Source organism: Ascaphus truei, chromosome 4 (genome assembly GCF_040206685.1).
Source record: "Ascaphus truei isolate aAscTru1 chromosome 4, aAscTru1.hap1, whole genome shotgun sequence".
NCBI classification, from domain to species: domain Eukaryota; kingdom Metazoa; phylum Chordata; class Amphibia; order Anura; family Ascaphidae; genus Ascaphus; species Ascaphus truei.
In genome coordinates, this window is record NC_134486.1 from 407,196,037 (window position 1) to 407,219,441 (window position 23,405).

Genomic DNA, 23,405 nt, shown 5'->3' on the forward strand with positions numbered 1-23,405 from the left:
GCAAAACCTCCAATGCACAATTGATGGAATTGTAGATTTGCATCATAATCAAACTAACTCACAGAATATGCGTGGGTAATGGAAATAACAAGGCTTGGTAGCCCTATATAACAATGAGGGCAGCTTAAGTGGGAACCAAAGTCTGTCTGTCTCAGCCACTGACGGTATCTTGTGTCAGAGTTTCAAAATTAGTGATTTGTGAAGAACAATCAAGTTCAAAGGCAAGACAATGGATTTCCTTCTGCGTATGTTTTTCTTAGTCCTGCTGTGGATTGAGTTCATTTTGGGGATTACACTAAATTCATTTATCGTGGCCACAACTTCCATGGAATGGATAACATATGCCTGGGTACCGGTGACAAAATCTTGGTGTCTCTGGGGTTGTCCAGATTTTGTTACCAATGGCGTATTATGTTGCATAATATATTTTGTATATATTTACCAGAGTTATATTTGCAGATGCATTTTAATGTCATTTTTTTGGTTGTAAGTATGTTTGTGAACTTCTCCAGTCTCTGGTTTGCCACGGTGCTCTGTGTATACTACTGCGTTAAAATCACAAACTACAACCATTTCTTATTCATCTATGTGAAAGTCCGGATCAACAAACTAGTCCCATGGTTTCTTCTGGCATCTCTGCTGACTTCTCTGGCTTCCAGTCTCCCCTTCGGCTGGTATGCTTTTACCTTGAACTACAGCAATTCAACTAACAACCTCTTGAAAAACCGCACTGTGCAAGATATTATTGTGGTGGAAGATTATACCAACCAGTACATTATGTACGGCTTAGGATCTTCGCTGCCATTCACCATATTTTGTGTTGCAACTTTCCTTTTAATTAAATCGCTTTGGATGCACATCAGGCAGATGCAACGCAGTGGCATGGGCATTAGAAGTCCCAGCTTGGACACTCACTTCAGAGTAGTAAAAAGTATGGTCTTCTTCCTTTTCCTTAATATCATTTTTTTCACCAGCATGAATGTGATATTTTCCAGGGTGCTGCCAATAGGAAACCCTTGGTTTATGTTCCTCTCTATTTTGACTTCTGCCTATCCGTTTCTGCACTCTGCGGTTCTGATCTTCTACAATAAGAGGCTCAAACAGACACTTCTAGATATATGCCACGGAGCTGTGAAATTTACTCAAAAACAGAGAAATTCTGCCAAATCCAGCAACGATTTCACAACTGGACGTCCACATGGTAAATATCTAGATTGTTTAACAATATGGCAATTTTACTGACCAAAAAAATGATGTCGTGTAATCAGATGAGAGAAATAATGGATATTTGCCAGATAACATTCAATTCAAATGGACACAAAGAAACTAGAAATAGATTGTCTATTTTTCACACACTGGGTGTTAAATCTTTCTTACATTGATATGTTGTTTTAAAAAACTATGTTCTTAGCACTGCTTAGGGGCGATGAAAACAAGAAAGAAAGAAGAGAGGCACAGTTAGAATGGCAAAGCAGACACAAACATACTGTACATTTAAAGAAGGTGAAATATAATCCCCAACCCATTTACTGCCAGATGGGTCATCAATTTATTGGGGTTATTTCATAAATGCAAAATAATGCCGATCAAGGTACTATCACATGGAAGTTTGTACTATACTGCCCCGATCAGCACTGTTGCAGTTTAATGAATGGTCCCCATTGTCTATTTCATAGAGATCACTTACTAAATCATATACTATTAAGCTTTTCTTCTGATCTGAGAAATTCTGAGTATTAATATGCAATATGTTCTGCCCTTACAAATTGAAAATATATTGCATAGGTGAACGATGTTATTGGTTTGCATTGCAGATATGTGTTGCTAAATGGATTTTCAATGGTAAAATACCAAACTAGTCCGTACCACACGGCAGAATAAATACTCCCTCATTATTTGGTCACTTTTTGATTTACAAACACAATAAATAAGTGGTAAGGTCATACGATGCATTCAAAGGGTCACTCTATCCTGGGAATAACAGTGCTTATGGGCTTAATTGATTAAATGGAGGTGATTGACATCTTTAAAAAAAAGAAAACAGGCAACCGTGCGTATTGTTAAAAAATACTTAAGCATCCAGTGTAGCCACAGTAAACAAATGCTTTGGAGGGCTTTAATCCTCTTTATCTCTTTTAGGTAGGAAAAAATACCCCATTCATGCGATCTTCATCATAATATAATAATATTTGCACATAAATACATGGTTTAAACACAGTAAGAAAAAATGTTGAATGGAATAAGAATGGATAACAATAAGCTGTATTGCACATACAGATTTATGAAACCATGTGAATGGTAGACGTGAATAAGGGAACCGATTGGACCCTTAAATAGTGTGTGAGTAACTACCACAATAAGGTTGTAACTGCCGACATAATAAATAACCAAAATGAGATTATTGACTCCTAATGCAGCATTTCATTTTCATCACATATACTGTATAAAAATGTATTCTGGAAAAATCACAGCCCGTGTGAAATGTGCATCGGGTCGGTGTGAATAGAGTCAGATTAAGAACTTGCTTTTGGAAGACATTTATGAAACATACTGATGGGATAGAACACAGAGGATAAAGGACTATTACAATCATGATAGTTGGGACAGTCCTATCCAATCATTTGTTTTCATATTTTTCTCTATACTATTATATGTGTCTTGTATACATACTGTATTTTATACAGTGTACAGTATGTGATGGGAATTAAGAGCTGCATTAGGAGCAAATATATCGGTGGTATTTCTCATGTAAAAGTAAAAGTCCTATAAAATATACACACAAAGTGAGTCTTGCTCAGTTGAGTGTATAGTTACCAGTGATTTGCTGGCCTGATTTTAGCCTTTTGTGGCTTCAATACAAAGTTTCATTTTTAAAACAACATGCATGTTTCTTAGAAAACAATCGATTCCAATGCTGTTATACAGATATCTTCTGGGTATAGCAGTACACACTGTATACATGTATATATCCTTCTTTTACAGAAGCAGCTGGTATGCAGTGTACAGCCTGCAGAGCAGCACCTTGCAGTTGAGTGACTGAAAGCTGATTAGATACAAGAAGTTCCTCCCCAGTGGATCCTTCCATTCTCCATATCATTGTGCTCTTTCTTACAGACTTCTTTGCTCTGTCAGCGTATTGCATGTAGCCCCATTATTTGTTCTATCAGTTTATTGCTAGTAGCCCCATTATTTGTTCACAGTTAAACTAATCCTAACTCATTCACTGGTGTACAGCATCGACACACTTTATTCGAGCAAATGCCCAGTTTGTACCTGGCAGATACCTGGAATGCGCCGCTCCTCACCTCTGACAAGCCCCGTTGCGTTTGCCTTCCCAGCCACGGTTCATGCCTGGCTGACGGGGGCCTGATCTGTTAAATGATAATGATCAGGATTTAATAGGCTGCAATGCTTCGCGTGTCCACCAGATGGCATAAATTCATGAATTGTAATGCAGTATATATATATATATATACAGTACTGTATATACACAGTATATATATATACTGTATAACAACAACCCCTATAAGCCCTAACATACAGTACTGTACATACAGTACTGTATAAGCACATACATAAATGATACTACTGTATGGGCGGCGGGGGCGAGATGTGTTTGCAGCAGAGAGAGATCCGCTGCTCTCTCTCTGCGCAAACATCGGCACATTAAAAATTATTTTAAATACATTTTTATTGATAGTGTACATGTGCAGGGGGTCTCCGGAGCTGAACCGTGTTGGTTTCAGGTCTGGGGACCCCCTGCTCCCCGAGATACAGCCCCCTTTATGAGGTGCCGGTATCTCTCTGCTTGGTTTAAAGGTCCCGATCACGTGATCGCGGCCTGTAAACCAAGCAGAGCAGAGGGATACCGGCACCCCCTAAAGGGGCCTGTATCTCGGGGAGCAGGGGGTCCCCAGACCTGAAACCAGTGCGGTTCTGCTCTGGAGACCCTCTGCACATGTACAGTATCAATAAAACACATACAGTATACAGTATAAATAAACACTCGTTCTTTACCTTAGCGGCTATGCGCTATGGTAAAGAAGCAGCATTTCTGTATTTTAATAATATTGTACAGTGAGCAGGGGGTTCCCTGAGCCAGAAATTAATGCTCATGGACCCCCCCTGCTCCTGCTCAATATTATTAAAAATACAGAAATGCTGCTTCATTACCATAGCGGATAGCCGCTAAGGCAATGAAGGGGTTAACCCACCGTGCCCGCTTTATTGTGCGTAGTGGGGATGGGTGAGGGGGTTATTTGGCCCTTGGTGTGAGTTTAGGACTTGCGGGGGGGTTGCGGGTGCACTTAACCCCTTCACGACCGTAGCAGTTAATACCGCTACGGTCATGAAGGGGTTAAGCCCTCCCGCTACCCCCCCGCAAGCCCTAAACAAGCACCGTTGGTGCTAATACCCCATTCACCCACCCCCGCTACCCACAATAAAAAAAATACACACACACAGCAGCCGCCAAAAAATAAATAAATAAATCTAAATAAATAAATAAATAAATGACAATAAATACATTTGAAATAAATTTTTATTGATAGTGTACATGTGCAGGGGGTCTCCGGAGCTGAACCGCGTTGGTTTCAGGTCTGGGGACCCCCTGCTCCCCGAGATACAGCCCCCTTTAGGGGGTGCCGGTATCCCTCTGCTTGGTTTAAAGGGCCCGACCACGTGATCGCGGCCTGTAAACCAAGCAGAGCAGAGGGATACCGGCACCCCCTAAAGGGGCCTGTATCTCGGGGAGCAGGGGGTCCCCAGACCTGAAACCAGTGCGGTTCTGCTCTGGAGACCCTCTGCACATCTACACTATCAATAAAAATGTATTTTAAATGTATTTATTTATATTCATTTATTTATTTAGATTTATTTATTAATTGTACTGCTGCTGCAAGTCCTAAACTCACACCAAGGGCCAAACACCCCCCTCACCCCCAATAAAAAAAATTCACGCACAGCAGCCCCACAATTAATAAATAAATCTAAATAAATAAATAAATACATGAAGAGAAATAAATATATACTGTATATATATACTGGATATATATACAGTATATATATAATAACAATCCCTATACATATACAGTATATACTGTGTATATATATACACTGTATACACACATATACATATATATATATATATATATATATATATATATACACACACATATATATATATATATATATATATATATATGTATATATATATATATATATATATATGCAAATATAGCTGTATGCTCATCTGCATGTCTTAGGCAGGTCTGCAACCCCGCCTTTCCCCATTATCACCCAGCATACAGCACTTCCACTGCAGCAAGGGATTCTGGGAAATGACATGCAAATGAGCACACAGTGTCACTTTTTGCCTCAATAACCATTTTTAACATGGTTCCCTATAGGCTTAAGCTTGCTGCATGGTCACAGCTTCGAGCACAGCCAGGGTTAAGGTGCATACCCAGAAAACCACCCACAGACAGCTGTTTCGACCTTGATGGGTCTCATCAGTGTGGGGTTGATTTTACTGGGAATGCAAGAGAGGCTTATGGGATAGGCCAAACCATAATACTGAGTTAAGTTATGGTGAGTAAAAAAGTGACAAAAACCCTCCACAGGAAAGCAAATATGCAAATATAGCTGTATGCTCATCTGCATGTCTTAGGCAGGTCTGCAACCCCGCCTTTCCCCATTATCACCCAGCATACAGCACTTCCACTGCAGCAAGGGATTCTGGGAAATGACATGCAAATGAGCACACAGTGTCACTTTTTGCCTCAATAACCATTTTTAACATGGTTCCCTATAGGCTTAAGCTTGCTGCATGGTCACAGCTTCGAGCACAGCCAGGGTTATATATATATATATATATATATACAGTATACAGTATATATACACACATGATGAACCAATATACAAATACATGTAGAATGGTTATCAAAATCATACTGTCCTACAGATAACGCTTCTCTATACAGACAATAATAATAATCCATTTAATAATCCTAACTGATTTTACAATATAAAACATAACATTCCAATCCACACAGTACATTGCATTTACATTGTATAAATGATGCATAAAATCTATGCACCATATACATTCTGCAAATGAATGTTAACAATATAATTGCAAGCTACTCTACCAGTAAATACAAACACTTCCAAACAAGTCAACTATTTTAACCAATCAAGTAAACAAAAATCAATATATACTGTAAGTACCAACCAGAAAACACAATTTAAAACCAAAGCTAACCCTTACAATACCAAGGATTACATCTATCTAATTGTAAAAAACCTTATACATTATACACAGCATTGCAATGTACATGATGAACAATACAGTACATTCCCTGTATCTCCCTGCCTTCAGTGTAATCTGTTTAAAGCCCCCTCCCCCCTAATGTTTCTGTTAAACAGATTACACTGAAGGCAGAGAGATGTAAAGGCCTAAAGCCCCCTCCCGCCTAATGTTTCTGTTAAACAGATTACACTGAAGGGAGAGAGATGTAAAGGCCTAAAGCCCCCTCCCCCCTAATGTTTCTGTTAAACAGATTACACTGAAGGGAGAGAGATTTTACAGAAACACACATTAGGGGGGAGGGGGCTTTAAACAGATTACACTGAAGGCAGAGATATGTTTCTGTTACCAGTAAATCTCCCTCCCTGCTGTCAGTGCAGTGTATGTAAATGTGGGGAGGGGGGGGGGGACCCAATGTGCATACTGTGAGGTCTAACCACCCTCACCCCCTACCCACATACCGTTACGCCCCCCCCCATCCTGGCCATGGCCCCTCCGCTTCTGCAAAACAGACACAAAAATGAAAACATACAAAGTAATGTCCCCTAACCCCTTAATCACCATAGCGGTTATTAACCGCTACAGTCATGAAGGGGTTAACCCACCCTCACCCACCACTCGGGATGCCTACATACCCTCCCACACTAACCCCCCCCCCCCCGTGAGGCCTAACCACCCAGTCAGTACCCACAAGGGAGGCCTACCCACATACCGTTGGGGAAACACCCCACCCCCAGTACCCACAATAAAAACAGTACAATGACCCACAATAAACAGCATTATATTTATTAAATACATTACCCACCCCCTGTGCCCCCCCATAAATACAAGATTTATCCTTTTACATACAGGGTTCATAACGCAGCCCCACGCTAGTCCCCGGTGGGCTGGCAGGGCACCTGGACAGACCTACAGTTTACCAGCAGCCCTTTTTACACAGGTTCTGGAGGCCTGCTGGTGGATCCTGCCAGCACCATGGCACCCAGGTGGTCTCCTTGGTCACCGTGGGCCACAATTGGGTCTCCATGGTAAGCCCAAGGATGTCTGGGAGCCCCGGGTCAAACCCACAGGTGTCTGTGGGGCCTCCGGTGGTTCCCTCGGGGGTCTGGGGAACTCACGGGTGCTCACTACAGGTCCGCGGTGCCCCCACAGAAGTGGGACCACACATCATCATCCTCGCACCTACGGGTCGGCGGTGCCCCCACAGAAGTGGGACCACACATCGTCATCCCCGCAGACTACTGGTCCGCGGTGCCCCCACAGAAGTGGGACCACACATCATCATCCCCGCATGTGTCACCCGTGGAACCACCAGTCTGATACCCTTGGGATACCCGAGGATACCCACAGGTTGTCTCCAGAGGCCCCACGCAAAACCACGGAATCAAACCCTGAATGTAAAAAAAATAAACCTGGCCTATACATTCAATACATACACCCTCCCCCCCAACACCTACAGTACAATAATGTGCAAAATAACTATTATCCAGATATGGATAATAGATTAATTGCCCATTATTAAAAACATTAACTAGCATATACAAATAAATAAAGTACTACTGACCTCATCAATACGAAGTGTCCGTTGCCAGCAAAATCCTTGTCTTGTCCACAACATACATAGCAAATACAAAGCCAATACATTGCAATTACATTCAGATATCAATTAACCCCTTAAACACCTTATCAGATAATAACCGCAAAGGTAATTAAGGGGTTAAGCCACACAGGACCGATACCCACCCTTCACCCATGAATTTGTACTGTGGCTTCATCATGCAACTATATATATATATATACTGTATATATATACAGAGAGACAGAGAGAAAGAGAGAGAGATATATACAGTATATATAAATATATATATATATACACACGTTATATACACACCCATGATAAACCAATATACAGTACAAATAAATGTAGAAGGGTTATCAAAAGCATACTGCCCTACAACCAAGTAAACAAAAATCAAAAGCCAATACATTGCAATTACATTCAGATATCAATTAACCCCTTAAACACCTTATCAGATAATAACCGCAAAGGTGATTAAGGGGTTAAGCCACACAGGCCCGATACCCACCCTCACCCATGAATTTGTACTGTGGCTTCATCATGCAACTATATATATATATATACTGTATATATATACAGAGAGACAGAGAGAAAGAGAGAGAGAGAGAGAGAGAGAGAGAGATATACAGTATATATATATATGCTGTGTATATAACGTGTGTATATATATATATATATATATATATATATATATATATATACACACGTTATATACACAGCCATGATAAACCAATATACAGTACAAATAAATGTAGAAGGGTTATCAAAAGCACTGTCCTACAACCAAACACTTCTCCATACATACACACTAAATTAAAATCAATTTCCTTTAATATTCATAACTGATCTCTCAATCTAAATCATCACTAAACCTCTGAAAAGCCATTTAAACAACTTACATTCCAATATAAATGATGCCTAAATATCTATGCACCATATACATTCTGCAAATTAATCAACCAAGTAAACAAAACTCAATTAGCAATCATTATTTACATCCCTAAACAATTCACACTAGATCCCGAACAATAAAACCATTAACAAATTCACGCCTAGAGCAGAACAATTAAGCCTTTGAAAAAATATAAGTACCGACAAAAATACAACCTTTACAAACCAAGCCTATCCCTGACCTGCCTCAAACACACAATACAATACCAAAGAATACATCTATCTAATTTTAAAATACTTTAAACTCACAATAAAGCATACTGTAGCAGAATACACAAAATAATTTAAAACACATCTAATCCAGCTTTTAAAACAACATAATTTCTTACCCTGTACTGTATGTATATATCTCTCTAGACATATATACATACATACATACAGTGGCAAGAAATGATATACCACAAAAATAAATAAATACACATGTTAAAAAACCTTTTGAAAAAATTAACAAGTTAAATAAAATACATTTCTTTACTGTTGTTCACTTACCATTACTTGCCCCCACCGACTCCCGTTGCGCAGCTTACTCACGAACCAATCCACGATCAGGAACCCATAAAATAAAAAACCATAATATAAAAAACATTAAACTAAAAATCCAAACCAATCCACGGGTCTTCTATCTGTAATCCATCTTCATCTGTGTTCTTCTATCTCCTTCCAGCGGGGCGGGGCGGGGTCTTCTCCCCGTCTGCGGCCACGCCCTGCTCTTCTTTCTTTCCCGGAGGTCCTTCCTCCGCGGCGTCTGGCTTCAAAATGAGACGACATAGGCTTTTAAAGGCCTATGACGTCACATTTTGCGTCATGGTTCCCACGGTCCTGATTGGACCGTGAAAACCATGTGTTTTGGCCGACAAAAAAAAAAATGATGACATCAAATGATCACATGGTATGGTAGCCAATCAGAGCGTGGGAACTCCATCCCTACTCTGATTGGCTCTGGTATACCATGTGTCAGGGGCTTGGGGGAGAAAGGATGTGACGTCATGAAAACCTGTCACGTGGTACGGTAGCCAATCAGAGTAGGGATGGAGTTCCCACGCTCTGATTGGCTACCATACCATGTGAGGGCGGCCATGTGCCTTTTCATGACGTCATCTTAAAGGCAATTGAAGCAAAGCCATTCTGATTGGCTGTGCTTTCATTCCCTTTAAGTGACGTCATCATTTTTTTTTGTCGGCCAAAACACATGGTTTTCACGGTCCAATCAGGACCCTGGGAACCATGACGCAAAATGTGACGTTATAGGCCTTTAAAAGCCTATGTCATCTCATTTTGAAGCCAGACGCCGCGGAGGAAGGACCTCAAGGAAAGAAAGAAGACCAGGGCGTGGCCGCAAACGGGGAGAAGACCCCGTCCCGCCCCGCTGGAAGGAGATAGAAGAACACAGATGAAGATGGATTACAGATAGAAGACCCGTGGATTGGTTTGGATTTTTAGTTTAATGTTTTTTATATTATGGTTTTTTATTTTATGGGTTCCTGATCGTGGATTGGTTCGTGAGTAAGCTGCGCAACGGGAGTCGGTGGGGGCAAGTAATGGTAAGTGAACAACAGTAAAGAAATGTATTTTATTTAACTTGTTAATTTTTTCAAAAGGTTTTTTAACATGTGTATTTATTTATTTTTGTGGTATATCATTTCTTGCCACTGTATGTATGTATGTATATATGTCTAGAGAGATATATACATACAGTACAGGGTAAGAAATGATGTTGTTTTAAAAGCTGGATTAGATGTGTTTTAAATTATTTTGTGTATTCTGCTACAGTATGCTTTATTGTGAGTTTAAAGTATTTTAAAATTAGATAGATGTATTCTTTGGTATTGTATTGTGTGTTTGAGGAAGGTCAGGGATAGGCTTGGTTTGTAAAGGTTGTATTTTTGTCGGTACTTATATTTTTTCAAAGGCTTAATTGTTCTGCTCTAGGCGTGAATTTGTTAATGGTTTTATTGTTCGGGATCTAGTGTGAATTGTTTAGGGATGTAAATAATGATTGCTAATTGAGTTTTGTTTACTTGGTTGATTAATTTGCAGAATGTATATGGTGCATAGATATTTAGGCATCATTTATATTGGAATGTAAGTTGTTTAAATGGCTTTTCAGAGGTTTAGTGATGATTTAGATTGAGAGATCAGTTATGAATATTAAAGGAAATTGATTTTAATTTAGTGTGTATGTATGGAGAAGTGTTTGGTTGTAGGACAGTGCTTATGATAACCCTTCTACATTTATTTGTACTGTATATTGGTTTATCATGGGTGTGTATATAACGTGTGTGTATATATATATATATATATATATATATATATATATATATATATATATATATACTGTATATATCTCTCTCTCTCTCTCTCTCTTTCTCTCTGTCTCTCTGTATATATATACAGTGTATATATATAGTTGCATGATGAAGCCACAGTACAAATTCATGGGTGAGGGTGGGTATCGGGCCTGTGTGGCTTAACCCCTTAATCACCTTTGCGGTTATTATCTGATAAGGTGTTTATGGGGTTAATTGATATCTGAATGTAATTGCAATGTATTGGCTTTTGATAACCCTTCTACATTTATGTGTACTGTATATTGGTTTATCATGGGTGTGTATATAACGTGTGTATATATATATATATATATATATATATATATATATATATATATATATATATATATATATATATATACTGTATCTCTCTCTCTCTCTCTCTCTCTCTCTCTCTCTCTCTCTCTCTCTCTCTTCTCTCTGTCTCTCTGTATATATATATACAGTATATATATATAGTTGCATGATGAAGCCACAGTACAAATTCATGGGTGAAGGGTGGGTATCGGTCCTGTGTAGCTTAACCCCTTAATTACCTTTGCGGTTATTATCTGATAAGGTGTTTAAGGGGTTAATTGATATCTGAATGTAATTGCAATGTATTGGCTTTGTATTTGCTATGTATGTTGTGGACAAGACAAGGATTTTGCTGGCAACAGACACTTCGTATTGATGAGGTCAGTAGTACTTTATTTATTTGTATATGCTAGTTAATGTTTTTAATAATGGGCAATTAATCTATTATCCATATCTGGATAATAGTTATTTTGCACATTATTGTACTGTAGGTGTTGGGGGGGAGGGTGTATGTATTGAATGTATAGGCCAGGTTTATTTTTTTTACATTCAGGGTTTGATTCCCTAGTTTTGCGTGGGGCCTATGGAGACCACCTGTGGGTATCCTCGGGTATCCCAAGGGTATCAGGCTGGTGGTTCCACGGGTGACACATGCGTGGATGATGATGTGTGGTCCCACTTCTGTGGGGGCACCGTGGACCTGTAGTCTGCGGGGATGACGATGTGTGGTCCCACTTCTGTGGGGGAACCGCGGACCCGTAGTGAGCACCCGTGAGTTCCCCAGACCCCCGAGGGAACCACCCGAGGCCCCGCAGACACCTGTAGATTTGATCCGGGGCTCCCAGACATCCTTGGGCCTACCGTGGAGACCCAATTGTGGCCCACGGTGACCCAATGAGACCACCTGGGTGCCATGGTGCTGGCAGGATCCACCAGCAGGCCTCCAGAACCTGTTTAAAAAGGGCTGCTGGTAAACTGTAGGTCTGTCCAGGTGCCCTGCCAGCCCACCGGGGACTAGCGTGGGGCTGCATTATGAACCGTAGGATAAATCTTGTATTTATGGGGGGGCACAGGGGGTGGGTAATGTATTTAATAAATATAATGCTGTTTATTGTGGGTCATTGTACTGTTTTTATTGTGGGTACTGGGGGTGGGGTGTTTCCCAAACGGTATGTGGGTAGGCCTTCCTTGTGGGTACTGACTGGGTGGTTAGGCCTCCCGGGGGGTGGTTAGTGTGGGAGGTTATGTAGGCATCCCGAGTGGTGGGTGAGGGTGGGTTACCCCCTTCATGACTGTAGCGGTTAATAACCGCTATGGTGATTAAGGGGTTAGGGGACATTACTTTGTATGTTTTAATTTTTGTGTCTGTTTTGCAGAAGCGGAGGGGCCATGGCCAGGATGGGGGGGGGGGTAACGGTATGTGGGTAGGGGGTGAGGGTGGTTAGACCTCACAGTATACACATTGGGTCCCCCCCCTCCCCACATTTACATACACTGCACTGACAGCAATGCAGGGAGGGAGATTTACTGGTAACAGAAACATCTCTCTGCCTTCAGTGTAATCTGTTTAAAGCCCCCTCCCCCCTAATGTGTGTTTCTGTAAAATCTCTCTCCCTTCAGTGTAATCTGTTTAACAGAAACATTAGGGGGGAGGGGGCTTTAGGCCTTTACATCTCTCTGCCTTCAGTGTAATCTGTTTAACAGAAACATTAGGGGGGAGGGGGCTTTAGGCCTTTACATCTCTCTGCCTTCAGTGTAATCTGTTTAACAGAAACATTAGGGGGGAGGGGTATTTAAACAGATTACACTGAAGGCAGGGAGATATAGGGAATGTACTGTACTGTATTGTTCATCATGTACATTGCAATGCTGTGTATAATGTATAAGGTTTTTTACAATTAGATAGATGTAATCCTTGGTATTGTAAGGGTTAGCTTTGGTTTTAAATTGTGTTTTCTGGTTGGTACTTACAGTATATATTGATTTTTGTTTACTTGATTGGTTAAAATAGTTGACTTGTTTGGAAGTGTTTGTATTTACTGGTAGAGTAGCTTGCAATTATATTGTTAACATTCATTTGCAGAATGTATATGGTGCATAGATTTTATGCATCATTTATACAATGTAAATGCAATGTACTGTGTGGATTGGAATGTTATGTTTTATATTGTAAAATCAGTTAGGATTATTAAATGGATTATTATTATTGTCTGTATAGAGAAGCGTTATTTGTAGGACAGTATGATTTTGATAACCATTCTACATGTATTTGTATATTGGTTCATCATCTGTGTGTATATATACTGTATACTGTATATATCTATATATATCTATATCTATCTATCTATCTATCTATCTATCTATCTATCTATCTATCTATCTATCTATCTATCTATGTGTATACAGTATATATATATACACAGTATATACTGTATATGTATAGGGATTGTTATTATATATATATACTGTATATATATCCAGTATATATATACAGTATATATTTATTTCTCTTCATGTATTTATTTATTTATTTAGATTTATTTATTAATTGTGGGGCTGCTGTGCGTGAATTTTTTTTATTGGGGGTGAGGGGGGTGTTTGGCCCTTGGTGTGAGTTTAGGACTTGCAGCAGCAGCACAATTAATAAATAAATCTAAATAAATAAATAAATAAATGAATATAAATAAATACATTTAAAATACATTTTTATTGATAGTGTAGATGTGCAGAGGGTCTCCAGAGCAGAACCGCACTGGTTTCAGGTCTGGGGACCCCCTGCTCCCCGAGATACAGGCTCCTTTAGGGGGTGCCGGTATCCCTCTGCTCTGCTTGGTTTACAGGCCGCGATCACGTGGTCGGGCCCTTTAAACCAAGCAGAGGGATACCGGCACCCCCTAAAGGGGGCTGTATCTCGGGGAGCAGGGGGTCCCCAGACCTGAAACCAACGCGGTTCAGCTCCGGAGACCCCCTGCACATCTACACTATCAATAAAAATGTATTTCAAATGTATTTATTGTCATATATTTATTTTGATTTATTTATTTATTTTTTGGCGGCTGCTGTGTGTGTGTATTTTTTTTATTGTGGGTAGCGGGGGTGGGTGAATGGGGTATTAGCCCCAACGGTGCTTGTTTAGGAGACAGAAAAAGGGGGGATGGGGGAGCACAGGTGGAATGGTATATAGTCTAAACTCAGATATGTAAGACTCTGAGCTGCTGGTGTGGGTGATGTAAATATATATATAATCTCAAACACTCACACGGCCTTGTGCAAATGCGTGTGCATCAAGGTATCTTTACGTCCTATGTTCTTTTCTTTAAGGATCTCGTCTGTGCTTTTCCTTCTTCGTTGGTGTGGATTCGCCTGTTTTGTTCTGGAGTACTCCACCTCTCGTCCGGGCTGGTTCTTCTGTTTCTGGTATTCGTTGTAACCCTCGGAATTAAAGAATTAAAGAACACAGGTTCAGCGACAATGGGATGACAAGCAAAAGAGGGCAATCTAGGTTGGGGGTGATCTGTGAGGTAGACTGTATATAATCAAACACTCACACGGACATGTGTGGGTGTACTCAAGGGCTGGCGTATCTTTTGGCTCCCTGGATTGGTCTCACTGTTCCAAATAGCAAGTGACTGATTATAATGATAAAAAATATAAAGTATTGTTACTCACACGGCCAAGTGTGAGTGCACACTTGGAAAGGTATCTTGGATTGGTCCTGGTGTCCTATGTTGAAGAATTTCTAACCGCTCCTGTTCTGGATTCCTGGCTCTCAGGTGGGTAAATGAAGATATAAGTCCAAGGATACCGGGCATAAACTTTATTGAAGTGTTAAACAATTAAAACAAATGAATTGATTAAAACAGGGGTGTAAAACAAACCCTCCGCTTGCTCAACTCGTGAGCTGCGGCAGGGGAAGGGGTGGGAGGCCCGTCTCTGGGATGTTCAGCAGTCTCGTGGTGCTACAGCCGCTCGCTCCGCGTCCAGTTGGAGCTCTGTACTTCCCTGTTCCTGCTCCCGACGGTGGCCGCAAAGTATCAAAATAGTGGGGGGATTTTGAGCAACGCGTTTCGCCCTATGGGCTTCCTCAGGCTCCGTAGTTAGGAAGGGTATGGTACACCGCTCCACTTTTATGTGTTGTGGACATCCTAACTACTACGCCCCCCTCGATCTAAAACAGCTGGGCTTTATTACATAGTTAAACATTGTGTGTGGTGGGTTGATTGGCCCCAGTAGGAACTTTCATTAGTTCAGTTCTTGTGTCAAATAGGCTTTGTTTTGAGCATGCTTCTACGCAGCCCTCTCATTAGAGACAGGTGATCTTTAATTGCGTGCCTTCATTTTTACAGTCCATTGACATTTTAAACATTTCTTAAACGGATATCATACATCATTATTCTTTCATGAATAGAGAAGTGGTGTAATACAAAAGTATAAAAGTAATATGTTTACTATTATATAAAAAAGGGTTAAAAAGTAAAAATAAAAATAAAAAATATCCAAGTTCAAATGTCCTGCATAATTGTGTATATACATATATATATAAAAGTGCCTCATATATATTATAAAAATGGTTCTAGGAACATGTGAGATAAGTCCATAGCCTGTAATAGTTTGTTAGTTTATCCAGATCTGTAATATGAATCAAAAACATAATTAGTGCCCTATAGTGGGATACGGGGTGCATAACTCATCTGAAATCAATATTCCGAAAAGAGGGAGGGGGGGGGGATGGGGAGGGGGGAGGGAGGGGAAGGGTGAGGGTGGGAGGGGGGGGGAAGGGAAAAAGAAGGGGGGGGGGTGGATGCAACTGGACTAAAGTCGGGGTTCGAACCTATCTGCTATAAGTCTAAAATGTGACCTGTATGATTTCTAAAACCGCTTTTTGGGGTGGGGTGGAAAAACTTTATAATCAATGAAGTCAATAAAATGCCCCTAGGTCTATGTCTATGTTGAGGCCCTTGGGTGCCAGGGTCTGGAGTCTATATATCCAGAAGGTCTCACGTTGAGCTAGTTTATTAAGCTGGTCTCCACCTCTCCAATGCGCCTCAACTTTCTCTATACCTTGATATACTAGCCCCTCTGGATTCCCTCCATGTGACAGACTGAAATGCCTGGAGACGTTATGGGTCATAACCTGTCGACGTATATTGCCCATATGTTCCAACACGCGGACTCTTAGGGGCCTAGATGTCCGGCCCACGTATTGGAGCCCACATGGACACGCCAGCAGGTATACCACATACTCAGTCCGACATGTAATTAGATTTTTAATATTAAATTTTTCTTTGGTGATATTAGATACGAAACTGTTTTTTTCTTTTGCTGCCTGTTTGCAGGCCTTGCAGCTGAAACAGCTATGAAAACCCACTGGAGGGGGGTAACCAATGTAGTGTGGGTTTTTTATCCCTTTTAAGGACACTCGGGGCTAACTTGGCTTTAATCATAGGTGCCCGTCTAAAAATGACCCTTGGTAAAGGCGGAATGTGGTCTTTTAAAATGGGATCTTTTTGCACTATGTGCCAGTGTTTCTTTAAAACTTCAGTAATTTTGCCAGAGTCGGTGCTAAAATCTGTAACAAATGATAGAGGGAAGCTTCTATCATTGGATTTAATGTGCGGTTTCAAAAGGTTTTCTCTTGGGATTAGTTCCGTTCTTTGAAGTGCATCGTCAAGTGTTTTAGCTTCATAACCTCTTTCTAAGAATTTCTCTTTTAAAATGAATGCCTGTTCCTGGTAGGTTTCTTGGTCTGTGCAATTTCTTTTTATTCTGCGCAATTGTCCATAGGGGATGTTTTTTAGCCACTTCGAATGGTGGCAGCTAGTATTCAATAGGTAGTTGTTTGCGTCAGTCGGTTTGAAAAAAGTTTTTGTCTTTAATGTATTACCTTCCACAGAAATCGTAAGGTCTAAAAAATGTAGAGAGTTTTTACTGTGTTCTGAAGTGAACTCCAGATTCACTTGGTTATTATTGATATAGCTGATAAAATACTCTAACTCTATTTCTGTGCCTTTCCATATGAGCAGCACATCATCAATGTAGCGATGCCAGGAGACAAGGTTCGCGCCATGCGGATGTTCGGACCAAATGTAACTGTCCTCCCAATCCGCCATAAAAATGTTTGCAAAACTAGGTGCGAACCTTGTCCCCATCGCGGTGCCGCACAGCTGGAGGAAAATCTCCCCATTGAACCAAAATGAGTTATGCCTTAAAATAAAACTTATACTGTCTAAAATAAATTTGCGTTGTTCCTCTGGCATTGTGGGGTCTTTTATTAATGCTCGCTCTATTGCCCCTTCCCCATCTGTATGTTTGATACAGGTATAGAGCGATTTGACGTCGCAGGTAACTAAAATGTAGTTATCCTGCCATTGGATATTGTTTAAAATGTTTAAAACTTGGGACGTATCCTTGAGATAGGATCTACTACTTGTGGCGTATTTTTGCAGGAAGGTGTCGACATATTCGGACAGGTTCTGGGTGAGGGAACCTATCCCTAATATGATTGGTCTACCTGGGGGAGTCTCCAGGCATTTATGTATTTTAGGTAGGAAGTAAAACACAGGCAGGATGGGGTTGTCTCTTTTGAGATAACTCCACTCCTTGGTGTTTAATATACCCTGTGCTTTACCCCTCTCCAGAATGACATCTAAGATTTTTTTGTCCTTTATTGTTGGATCTCCATTCAATTTCTGGTAGGTCCCTAGATCTCCCAGAATCCGTTCTGACTCTTTGAGGTAATAATCCGTGTCCATCACCACCACACCTCCCCCTTTATCGGCTGGTTTGATGGTGATGGATCTGTCGTCTCCTAGTGTTTTCAAGGCCTCTTTCTCTTCCTTGCTGAGGTTATCCCGTTTTGATTTTGGCTGTCCTGCAATCTTCTCTAGGTCTTCCAGAACCAACTGTGTGAAGACCTCTAGATGCTGCCCCTTACTACTACTTGGATAAAATTTAGATTTGTCTCTTAATCCTGAGTGAATAAACATATCCTCTGGACTTGGAATACCCAGTGTACTTGGCAGTGTGGCTTGGCTTTCTCTAAGTGTTTCTCTAGACTGAGCGTCTTAATTTAGAAAAAACCTTTTTACTGTCAATTTTCTTAAAAATTTATTTGCGTCGAGGAACAAGTTAAAACCATTGGACTTTATACTTGGGGCAAAGTTTAGCCCTCTTCCTATTAGTCCGAGTTGTGTATCTGTGAGTATGGTTTTACTGATATTAAAAACCCCCCTTATTTCGTTTGTTTCTTTGGGATGCCTCCTTCTTCCTCTTTTTCCTCTCTTTCTCTTTTTTTGTTGTAATGTTTCCCTTCTTTCTCTTTCTCTTTTAGTGGGTTGAAATGATTCTGTGTCTGTGGTGGGTGCGGGGGACTCTGCTCTAAAAAAGTCACCGCTGTATTCTGCTTGGGCCTCTCCCAAACTGGGCTCTTAATGGGAGAACGGCTTGCATATCTTCTTCTCCCCCCATCTCCATCTCTATCTCTTGTTGTCTCTCTTTTATCCCTAACGTGGTGTTTTTCTCTTTCGTCTCTCCCATGATATTTATAGCCTCTATCTTCCCTTTCTCCCCTACAGTCTCTCCCATGATTTGGTCGCGTCGCTTGTTTAGGGCTTGCGGGGGGGTAGCGGGAGGGCTTAACCCCTTCATGACCGTAGCGGTATTAACTGCTACGGTCATGAAGGGGTTAAGTGCACCCGCAACCCCCCCGCAAGTCCTAAACTCACACCAAAGGCCAAATACCCCCCTCACCCATCCCCACTACGCACAATAAAGCGGGCACAGTGGGTTAACCCCTTCATTGCCTTAGCGGCTATCCGCTATGGTAATGAAGCAGCATTTCTGTATTTTTAATAATATTGAGCAGGAGCAGGGGGGGGGTCCCTGAGCATTAATTTCTGGCTCAGGGAACCCCCTGCTCACTGTACAATATTATTAAAATACAGAAATGCTGCTTCTTTACCATAGCGCAGAGGGATACCGGCACCTCATAAAGGGGGCTGTATCTCGGGGAGCAGGGGGTCCCCAGACCTGAAACCAACGCGGTTCAGCTCTGGAGACCCCCTGCACATCTACACTATCAATAAAAATGTATTTAAAATAATTTTTAATGTGCCGATGTTTGCGCAGAGAGAGAGCAGCGGATCTCTCTCTTCTACAAACACATCTCGCCCCCGCCGCCCATACAGTAGTATCATTTATGTATGTGCATATACAGTACTGTATGTGTACAGTACTGTATGTTAGGGGTTATAGGGTAGTTGTTATACAGTATATATATATACACAGTATATATACTGCATTACAATTCATTATAGGGGACGGCTTCAAAGAGAACAGCTCGCAAGCGCCACCATGTGTTTTTACACGGCATTGCAGTATTTCAGCCAGCCGGAATAAAATGCTTAAATCCCTGCCGGGAAAATAACGCAATGCACTCTGGCAGAAAACGGTCAGAAACCTGAATACACCCGGGTATACCCGAATTCGCGGGACTAGCCGAGCGAGAATAAAGTGTGTCGCCACTGTAGTTCATCTTGAGACTGCGGAAACCTACATTTGTTCTCTTGCTTTCAGGACATCTGTGAGAGGCGGCATTGTACATTCACTGGATTGTCTATCACCAACTTTCAATAATATTTAATGTTTTGTTTTATTTATGCAATAAAAATTAGTTACCCCTAGGGTGGCTGTATAATTTATAGGAAGTTGGTCATTATTAGTGCTTGTGAAAACTTTTAAACTGTGTGGAAAGCAAAGAACGTGATTTAACATTTCAACGCACCGGCTTTCTTGACTTTTAATGAGAACAGTAAATTCCCATTTGGGGCAAATTCATTGTAATAATAATAATTACCCAATAATTTTACCCAGAAGAGGCAGATCACAGTTGAGTTGAATAGAGGTTTTCTGCAATAAGCCGCTTTTCAATATATTGAATGATCTCCTTTGTTTTATAATTTAATGACCTAGGTTTATTGTTTAATAAGATAAATTCAACCATATTTGTTTCCAACGTGATTGACTGCAGCTTGAAACTGAAATGCTGTATTTTTCATCACACAGTATCCCGGTTATGATGACTAGAACAAATGAGTATTACTTATCAAGCAAATACTGTATTTATGCGTGTGTGTGTCTGTGTGTGTGTGTCTGTCTTGTTATACTGTTACAGGATTCAGTACCAACTTTAGCAGAGTATTAGGAATCTCAAACTAATTGGGCGGGAGAGGGGAGTTAATGGAGAATCCTTTTAGGTTTAACGCATTAGAACAGATAGGTCAAAGTAAATAGCATAGGTCTGCAAAATAACATACATAGCAGTCCTTAATCTCAGTTATATGAAAGGGAGTTCCGGCTCTCCCCCAGACAGGTGCTCTGCAACCTGTTTCCCACACAGATTGAGAGCAGAGAGAGCAGGAAATCAGCTGCCTGCCTTTTAAACCTCCCCTTTCCCATTAGCTAGCAGACGTATACGCTAGGGTGTGTTTTTTTCTGGTCTGCTAGAGCGAGAGAGTTTTTAACCTCTTATATACTCTCAAACAGGGAAATAAAAATGGAACTGTGGAACTTTTCTGCTATCATTCTATTAATTTCCATCTTCTTCTCACCCAATATAAAATGCATCCCCTTTTACCTCTTTGCTCCAGACTGGCACCTGGAGCTGAGGTGGGTGTCTGAGTTATTTGTAGGCTTTCGATATGCCACATGTGGCTTACGGTCAGAGGGTGGGGACAATTGGTATGGTACACCTGCTTTTATGAAATCCTTACCCAGTTCTAAAGACCTCATAATCCTCAGCAAAGGATAACTATACTCATCATATAACATACATATTTTCTAACTTTTAATAAAACGCTGTGCAGGTGTGTGTCAGTGTCAGTTAAGAGTAGACCACCCAATCCTGGGTATATGGACCTATATAATGGTGCCAGCACACAGTGGGAGCGCTTAATGTACAGTACTAAAGTGTTGCAGGTATGCACTTCACAAAGATGCTTCAGTACCACTTTAACTGCTGCCATTGGAGGTCCCCTCCGATGATCGACACTCTGTGCACTTTATAGCGCACATCTGATGGGCCTTGCTGCACCAGGTACTGCTCTCCCTCCAGTGGATCTTCTGCTCTCCTTTCAGTGAATCTCAGCTCTCTCTCAGTGGGACTCATACTGGCCCCGGATCACACTTGATCGAACTTGAAGACATTAATGCTCATGCCCCTTAGTCCCACCTCTTCCACAGCCTTTGTCATTGGCAGATATTATGTCTATCACCAGTCACATGTCCATAGCACACTGGCGTGGAACTTGCCAGGGGGTAATGTGAGTTTGTTGCTTACATCACACAGGTTGTTGGAAAAAAAAAGTATAAACATCCATACATTGTGATTATATACAGTTGCATTTCAGTGTACAGTACAAAACTGATATACCATAAACATACACTATGTAACTATGTAACACCAAAATATTAAAGTAGTTACAAGGTAACACAAAATATAATTTAATGGCTTAAAGAAGTCACGGCAGTGTCCAACGTTTTGGTGCAGACCTAAAGAAGCCACTGGCAGGTCTTTCCATGCTGAGAATACTGTGGGACCATCCTGACGGTCTTAACCATCTCTTACGGCCTCTACGCAGAATATGCAGAAACATAGACAAACAGCCCCAATGCCGGTGTAACAGGATATCTTGAAGGGATTTATAGATTTATCAATATGAATAGTCTTGGTGAGTCAAGAGAAGATGTTGATTGTTGGGAATTTTATAACTTCTTAAATCCAGTGATCTGGTATACACATGTAGCTGGGCCCCTTTCCCTCCCTTACATCTGATGTGGGAGGCTACGGCTGCAAGTGGTCAGGGAGAGTGCTCCAGTGTTATGGAGCTCCGCGGCGGATGCCTAGGCAGGGTGCTGCCATTGTAGATAGCCGTGCATGCGCAGAAGCAACTCGTGCATGTACAGAAGTGTCTTGAGGTGCGGCGCTATTTGAGAGAGGTACACATGCGCAGGGTGAGTGTAGTAGCGGCAGCCATCCATCTTCTACATGCTCTTCAGGGGAACTACAGGGTCCCCTTGGGCGGCCCGATCACGCGGCACAGCACAACCAATAGGGCTGACGGATTCACAGTGAGGAAAAAGTGGAGTTTGGACGAAGGAGCACGTGCTGGCAGTTGGATCCAGGAGGCAGAAGGGGAAGGTAGGGTCTGGGTGTCAGTGGATCCTAGACTGGGTCCCATGCAAAGACATGCGGGCTCCATAATCAACATAGGATTCCCAAGGGTATTTTTTCCCAGTCCGGAACTTGCCCCGGTATGCTTCTGGGGTCAGGGCGTACTGTGTGAGCTACATACTTTGGATACGGCATCCACGCGTGGAATACCCTGCACAGTTCGCTTGGCTTTACCGGACAACAAGGGACGCAATCGCAGCACCATGTCCCGTCGTGGGACCCTATATCTGTGACACTACATCTCAAAGTCATTTAAAAATGCGTTGATCTCGTCCGTGCCATCCACGAACTTGCTGAAGCTGTGGTGGTCCACCCGGGTAATATCCTGTTCCCCGTTGACAAGGTGGGAGTGGGGGGCTTTTTCGTGCACTGCGGCAAGCATCTGTATACACTCGGCTGCTGTAGCCCTTTCTCCCCATGCGACCAGGAGAGCTGTGAGCCCAGGGGCGGCAAGTCCGGCAGCCGCAGCGACTACCTCCTCTGGACCCTCTGGTGCCAAACCACCATTATTCAGGTGGTCACTTGCTCACTCCCCATGTCCTTGTGGGTCCAGAGCTGGATTGACCTCCTGCACTCCGTGGTGAGTGGTGTCTGCTGCCACAGCAGCTAAGGGGCCAGGCCCCTCCAATGGAGCCAGTCTGGCTTCATGACTCTCCAAGTCCTCCTCCAGTTGCACCTTTGACCGACCGTCTGTCGGTAGTCCATAGCCTTCAC

General features: G+C 41.6%; 1 protein-coding gene across 1 annotated transcript; it reads left to right on the plus strand.

Annotated features, from left to right (window-relative positions):
- The first annotated feature begins 330 nt into the window (after positions 1-330).
- Positions 331-21,269, plus strand: LOC142492458 (taste receptor type 2 member 40-like). Its single transcript, XM_075595094.1, has 3 exons — positions 331-1,201; positions 14,783-14,878; positions 21,109-21,269. Exons 1-3 carry the CDS (start codon positions 331-333, stop codon positions 21,267-21,269), a joined length of 1,128 nt encoding a protein of 375 aa, XP_075451209.1.
- Positions 21,270-23,405: the final 2,136 nt, after the last annotated feature.